This window comes from Chionomys nivalis, chromosome X, assembly GCF_950005125.1.
Source record: "Chionomys nivalis chromosome X, mChiNiv1.1, whole genome shotgun sequence".
Taxonomy (NCBI): domain Eukaryota; kingdom Metazoa; phylum Chordata; class Mammalia; order Rodentia; family Cricetidae; genus Chionomys; species Chionomys nivalis.
Window position 1 is genome coordinate 69,731,396 of NC_080112.1, and position 8,017 is coordinate 69,739,412.

At 39.2% G+C, this 8,017-nt stretch overlaps 1 protein-coding gene across 1 annotated transcript in view; it reads right to left on the reverse strand.

Annotated features, from left to right (window-relative positions):
- Positions 1 to 7,621, reverse strand: part of Tex11 (testis expressed 11) — a 301,187-nt gene extending 293,566 nt beyond the window's left edge. Inside the window, exon 1 of the mRNA XM_057760677.1 lies at positions 7,582 to 7,621. Within this exon, the coding sequence (XP_057616660.1) occupies positions 7,582 to 7,621 (40 nt within the window). The remainder of the gene's footprint in view (positions 1 to 7,581) is intronic.
- Positions 7,622 to 8,017: the final 396 nt, after the last annotated feature.

Here is an 8,017-nt window from a genome sequence, read left to right on the forward strand (position 1 = left end):
ACTTATCACAATTAAAGTTAGCAAAGCATTGTGAAACTTGTTCCTAGATCTTTGGCCAAATAAATACAACGCTAAGGAACTTGAAATTATCCTAAAAGTAGAAACTGGAAATAAAATTTCTTTTAGCTAAAGATAGGGTACAGGAAAAAAAAGTTGGGTAATCCACATAGACATTCTTGAAAACAGATGTTTTAGATCCCAGGCAAATGTGCTAGAGCCCAGGCAGAAGAACCATTGACTAGAAAAACATCTGATCCACTGATGGAGGGGATCAACTGTGTCTCCAGAAACTCTCACACCTTGGTAGAGTTTTTAAAAACACTTAGGAAACATTCTTGGGGGGAAGGGAAGATTCCATCCAAGAGTGTTAAGAAACCCCATAATGAACTAGATTCAACAGGAATGAGTTGATATTACATGTACTTTTGGTGTTAGTTCTTACTTAATGATTACAATGAAATTGTTCTCAATTCCTCTCATTGTCAGGAAAAACTTTGTGAAGGGCATTTTATTTAATCAAGTTAAGAGGTGTTTAAAATGAAAAAAAGATAGTCTTCACTGAAATTAGCTTGAACTTGGTTATCACTACTCATTCTCAGTGAAATATATTGACCCCACAAAATATAATGTTATTATAAAGTTAAAAATACTATAAAATAAACATTAAAAATGTCTTGCAACTTTAAAAATGTCTCAGTGAAATATATTGACCCCACAAAATATAATGTTATTATAAAGTTAAAAATACTATAAAATAAACATTAAAAATGTCTTGCAACTTTAAAAATGTAGAAATTAAGGAGGGTAGATATATATTTTGCAAAACTGAAATATTTATTATTACTTGCAAGAATTAGTAAAACATTAATTTATGTTGGCTCTGAAGTATTGGCCTTGCTTTGTAATAAAAGAAATGACATATCCAATTAGAGACAACATTATCCAGTTACTGAATCTTTATAGATGATGTCATTATTTTCTAAACAATCTGAGCACCAGATCCTCCCTATAGCTGAATCTTACTAAGTTATGGAATTCATTAAAACAAGAACATGATGTAGAGTCAAAATTGATACTTTTCATATTACCAAAATTGAGGATTTTTTTCCAAACTTATGTAACAAAGTTTTCATATGATACATCTTTTCCTTTAACATTTCTGACCATCATACAAAATGCAAAAAAATGTTATTATTATTTATAAAAATACTATAAAAGTATCTTTGAACAGTGCTAAGCAGATGTATATCTGAAGGGGTGTATGTGACTGTTGGGATTCAGGGTCTCATACATGTTAGGCAAGTGCTATAACACTAATCTATACTTCCAAATTCAATGAACAGACCTTTAATCTGCTACAATAAATTATCATTTTCACCTAAATGTTAGAAAGTGGATTTAAATAAAGTGTCAAAGCAAATTATGCTCAAATATTTCTATAGCACATGGAATCTTTAGTATTCATTTGTGTTGGCTAGTTATATGTCAGCTTGACCCACACTGGAGTTATCTGAAAGGAGGGCACCTCAATTGAGAAAATGCCTCCATAACAGCTGGCTGTATGGCATTTTCTTAATTAATGATTAATGGAGAAGTGTCCAGTTCACTGTGGGTGATGCCATTCTTGGGCTGGTAGTTCTGAGTTCTATAAGAAAGTTGGCTAAGGCCGGGCAGTGGTGATGAATGCCTTTAATCCCAGCACTTGGGAGGCAGAGGCAGGTGGATCTCTGTGAGGTCGCGGCCAGCCACGTATACAGAATGAGTTCCAGGACAGACAGGACTGTTTCACAAAGGAAATCCTGTTTCAAGAAAGAAAAGAAAGGAAGGAAGGAAGGAAGGAAGGAAGGAAGGAAGGAAGGAAGGAAGGAAGGAAGGAAGGAAGGAAGGAAGGAAGGAAGGAAGGAAGACAGAGAGATAAAGAGAGAAAGAAAAGGGAAGGGAAGGGGAGGGGAGGGGAGGGCAGGGAAGGGGAGGAAAAAGAAAGCAGGTTGAGCAAGCCATGATTACCAAGCCAATAAGCAGCACTCCTCCATGGCCTCCGTATCAATACCTGCCTCCAGGTTCTTGCCGTTTGAGTTCCTATTCTGACTTCCTTCAGTGATGAACAGCATGGCTGAAGTGTAAGCCAAATAAACCCTTCCCTCCCCAATTTGCTTTTGATCATGATGTTTCATCACAGCAATATTAACCCTAACTAGGATATCACTGGATAAGCATAAATATTATCGAAAATATACCACACATACTTTTAATACAATAGGTGATAAGATATATATGCAAAAACAAATCTGTACCTTTTCTCCTTTCCATAAATTATTTAACTAAAGATTCATATACAACAACTTGGACAGGGGATATAACTTAGTGGTACAGCACTTGCTAGTATGCACAAGGTCTTGGGTAAAAAATAAAAATCTATAAAAAAGCTTGATTCTTCAAAGATCAGGTAAGCTTATTTTGAGATGATATTCATATATTATAATCCTGGCTTAAAATATTGGTAACAGGATGAGGGATGATATTCTTAAATGATGTTTTTAAAAATCCAAATACTGACGTTTTGTTTTGTTGTTGTTTTTCAAGACAGGGCTTCTCTGTGCAGACCTGGCTGTTCTAGAGCTCACTCTGTAGATCAGGTTGGTCTCAAACTCTGAAATCCACCTGCTTCTGCCTCCTGAGTGCTGGAATTGAAGGCATGTGCCATCATCACCTGGCCAAATGCCGTTTTAAAGCAGTTTTTTTTGTTGTTTTGTTTTGTTTTGTTTTTTAGTTTTTCGAGACAGGGTTTCTCTGTGACTTTGGAGCCTGTCCTGGAACTAGCTCTTGTAGACCAGGCTGGCCTCGAACTCACAGAGATCCGCCTTAGATTTTTTTATTTAAAATAATAAGTAGATATCAAACTTAAGTCCTCAAGAATACCATACAGGTATTTTAACACTGACTTCGATAGCCACACTTGGAATAATAAAAATAAGACAAACCGCAATAAAAATATTTGGTGTTAGGTAGTAGATCCAAGGCCTTTTAAATGCTAGTTACATGTTCTACTACTGAGTTACATTCCCCAGCCACAGACCCATATAGGTTTTTGAGTTGCTGGGTTTTTTTTTTAATCACAAAATATGGTTTAAGGGGCTTTCCTATAATCCCAGCACTCAGAAGGCAGAGACAAGCAGATCATCATAAATCCAAGGCTAGACTGGTCTACATAGTGAGTTTCAGGTCAGCCACGGCTACACTGTGAGACCCTGTCACGATAACTAAACAATAAAAGACCCTAAGATGTCATGGTAGACAAACTACTATAATTTCTGGCTGCAGCATATATAAGACTGTGAAGCAATAATTTTGAGTTCTGAATATTTTAAGCAGTTCATGTTTTATATAATTCCCCTTTATCGAAATAATTCTGATCCTTTCAAAACACATTTTCAGTGTCACTCAGTGAACAACTTGATTGACGCCAGCAGAGGCAAAGTCATACTGCAGTCCTTTAGGATAAAATGTAGTCAGAAAAGCTAGGTAGAGACTAAAGATCACACGGCTGAATAGAGGTTACACTAGGAAGGGGAAATTTACTTCTGGAATAAGCTCACAAAAGAGCTTCTAAATGTAATTTTCCTAAGATGTGAAGACAGCATGTCATATTAAGGTTGTATCAAGCAACACTGTAACACTATAAACAAAAAAAATGATTAAACTATGCTATCAGAATAAAGTATAATTATGACATGATTTCAGTCTATCTAATTGAAATAAGATTCCTGCTAGCTAAAACTCTGGCATCATTCAATTGTGGTGGCCCTGTTAACAAGCATCAATTAATGCTAATTAGGTAGACAAGATTCTAAGTGCAGTGCAATAAAAAAATAAACATTTCCCCTGTCTTTGAAGAAGGAAATTTCTGTTACTACACAGAAAAATCTATCAAAAGGCCTGCCCGTGTCCCCCACCCTCAGTGACCTCCATCAGCTCAACCAGTCAGTCAAAAGCCAAAGCAACTCAAAGGTCTACCAGGGTCAGTTCAAGATTCTACTTCATGTCACAATGATTACATGCATCTTCTTCAGGGAGAAAAGAACCAAAAGTGAGATGTGATGGCTCACACCTGGAATCTAAGAACTTGAGAAACCAGTCTGGGCTACAGAGTGAGATCTCCAACTCAAAAGGGGGGGTAGAAATTTGCATAGTGCTTCAGATCAAGGCTTTTGTAAGGTGCATTCTCATTTAATTGCTAAACTACTCTATACAGGAGACCTTAGTCTTTTGTACAATGGCTTCAACCCCTAGCACTGAAAAGGCAGTGGTAGAGTGGAGAGCAGCAGTAGAGCACTTACCTAGCAGAAATGAAGAGACTTCCAAAAGATGGCCTAACTTCTTAGGCAACACAAATAGAATATAACAAGGCTATGGGACAAGGTGATAGACCAAGAAAACTATAGGGGTGGGGGTGGGACATAAAGGAGATATACCAAAAACCATTCAGAGTACCACACTAGGGCCCCAACTGTATGCTAATCTAAACTATTCTAATTGCCGAGACTGGTACAAATAAAAAAAAAAAAAACTCAAATAAAAAAAAAGTGGATAGCATGGCAAAAAGACTTGGCCATGGACTAAAATCACACTCTAGGTCATTGCTGTGTGTGGCAGGATAATCATGTTTCAGGAAGTCCCAACATGAAATGAGTAAGATGCTAATGAATCCAAGCAGTAAGTTGTCTCATGTAGAAAGTAAAGCTGCATGCATCATAGTCCCCAGGCACCTAGTCAGAGCAGTGTGCTACACATATGAACAGTGTCCTAATCCTAGAAGGAAACAAGGGAAAGATGCAGGGCAAGCTAACTTCATGAACAAAACAAGCAGTCATGATACAGCTTCACAAATAAACAATCCTAGCTCCTAGCTTCCCCTGGAGAGATAAAAAGTTAGTGTCCCATCATCTTCTTAAGGCTACTCCTCCTTTAAAAAGTGTGTCTTCAGTTTAAAGCTCTGAGTCCAGCATGGTTTAGCCTCTCAGGGAAACACAGTAACATGGTCTAGACTGTTAAGAGCCACTGCTCAACACCCTCTGCCTTAGCACAGAGCAAGCAGACAAAAGCCCAGCTGCCTACTTCTACCTGGGGAAGAAATGAGTTGGTAGAGGCTCTCAGAGAAGCTGGGCTGACTTGACTAGTAGGGGTCTTTTCCTGCACAAAGGTCCATGAAGACAGGAAGATGCTGTCCTTGTACTAATGCACAAAAACCAACAGAGAGTCAAGGAAAATGAAGAATGAAGCAAAAATGCTCCAGAGGAACAAACCTCCAGAAACTGATCCTATTGAAGAATTCTATGATTTACCTGACAAAGGATTTAAAACAACTACTCTCGTGAACATGCTCACTGAAACCAAGAGAACAATGCATGAACAAAGTAAGAATTCCAGTACACAGGCTAGTGAGACAGCTCCATGGATAAAGGCACTTGCTACCAAGCTTGGCAACCCGAATTCAGTTCTAGGACTCACGTGGTGGAAGGAGAGAACTGATCCCTACAAGTTGTCCTTTGACCTCCATATGTACACCATGGTATGTGTGAGCATGTACACACACACACACACACACACACACATACACACACAAACACGTAAAAAGAAATAAACTAAAAATCAGGAGGCAAGCTGGACAGTGGGGCACACGCCTTTAATCCCAGCACTTGGGAGGCAGAGGCAGGTGGATCTCTGTGAGTTCAAGGCCAGCCAGAGCGGTTACACAGAGAAACCCTGTCTCAAAAAACAAACAAACAAACAAAGCAAGAGAAGAAAATGACATAGTACTTCATACTTGCTAGGATAGCTATTATCTAAAACCAGGAAGACAGGCCAAGGTTCTGTGGGTAGAGGCATTTGGGGGCAAGCCTGATGACAAAGGATGTAGTAATATTCTGTTTATGTTTTAACAAAGTTTGCCTGAAGATCAGAGTGCAAAGCTAAGCCACTAGAGGCCAGAGAGTGGGGACACACACCTTTAATCCCAGGATTTGGGAGACAGAAGCAGACAGGTATGTTAGTTCAAGGTCACCCTGAACTGTTTCAAAGAGAAACAGAATCTGTTTAAAAGAGAAACAGAGCTCACACAAAGGTGATCCCAGCACTAGAGAGGTGGAGACAGGAGTGATACCGGCTGGATGGAGAGAGAACTGTAAGGCAGGAAGAGACAGGAGCTCAGTGCCCTCTGGGGGTTTGGTGGAGACAGTTGCAGACTGAGGAGGCAATCTGAGGACAGGATCACCCCTTTGATCTGAGCATTGGTAGAGGTAAAAGAACTCTCTGGTGGCTGGCTGCTCTGCTTCTCTGATCTTCAGCATCAACTTCTATATCTGACTCTGGGTTTTTATTATTAACACCAATTAGAATTCATGCTACAATAGAATTCTATTAGAATAGAATGTTATGAAGCTTGATAATACCCTTTGTGAGGTATAGGCTCATTATGCTGCCTAGAATGACCTCAAACTAGTTTCCTATCTTGCAGTAATTGTTTTTATTTTTATTTATCTCAACGTGTGTGTGTGTGTGTGTGTGTGTGTGTGTGTGTGTGTATTTTAGCTTGTCACAAGTATGGAGGTTAGAGGACAGTTTTCCAGAATTGGTTCTCTCCTTCTACCACGTGGATCCCAGAGACCAACAGGTCGTCTGGCTTGGTGGCAGGCATCTTTATTGGCTAAGCAACTCACCTGCCCTTACAGTAATTTTTTTAAAGATCCACCTCTTTATAGCCCTGAGGTTGAATGGTTTGTGGGTGGTGGCAGTGTTCTGTTAAACACATTTAAAAAGCAGGGTATACAGTGGTTAGTTGCCTTGGCACCATAGAAGCAAATGCCCTTCCTCAAATCACTGCCCCTGAGGCAGAGCTCACTGACCTTCTTCAGGCCTTATACTTAGGACAAGAGAAGATCTTAAGCATCTCCACTACCTCCAACAATAGGTTTCTAGTATCATCCTGCTTGCAATAATTTTTAAATGTACTTTTAACACAGAATTTTTCAACTGAAACAGTATAATTCTGTATATCCTAAAATTCCAGGAAAAAATATGGACTATGACCAGAAAATAAGCTATGGATTGTGTGAACTTTGTTTCCTTACACTAGCTCATAAAAGGTACCAGAAATACCTAGTGTTTCTGGTGCATAAATGAGGAAAGCCAGAGCAACGGATACTCTGAAAAGATACACTTAAGAGACATCCCTACATCCCAGGCCTCCCACACAGCTATCACATAGGTCTTTTATGTTTTGCTTTGTTTTTTGGGTTTTTTTTTTGTTTGTTTGTTTGTTTTTTTTGAGACAGAGATACTTGAGGTACAGCAGTATTGCAAATGCTGGGATTGTAGGCCAGGTATGGTGGTTGACACCCGCACTCTGGATGCTGAGGTCAAAGGATTGCAAGTCTGAGGATAGCCTGAGGTACCTAAGGTTAGGTCAGGCTGAGACATGGTAAAAACTCTGTCACAAGAAGCCAGCGGTTAAAAGGGAAGTTAAAAACCTTAAACAATACAAAAAAGACTTTGCCATTTCTATTACCATGCAAAGTTTGGTACCTTTAAAGTTCACGAAGCAAAAGTCATCAGTGCCATCCATTTCTTGGATCTCTGGATCCAGCCTATGAAACAAGAAAAACATACTTATGTATGAATAAATACTTTTTTCTCTAATTTCTCAGAAACGTCTTTTAAGTTTACTTTTAGTTTATGTGCATTGGCATTTTGTCTGCACATATGTGTGTGAGGGTGTCAGAAGCCCTGGAACAGGAATTACAGAGAGGTGTGGGTACTGGAAATTGAACCCCGGTCCTCTGGGAGAACAAGCAATGCTCTTAACCGCTGAGCTATCTCTCCAGCCCCTCAAAAACACTTTTTTTTCCTGACAATTTTTCCCATTACTTATTACCTAAAAGTGCGGGGAAGTTGAGGAAGCCGAAACCCCAGGAGAAAGTTCTTGAGGAGCACCACTCGGCTGTCTCACTGCGGAAAGACT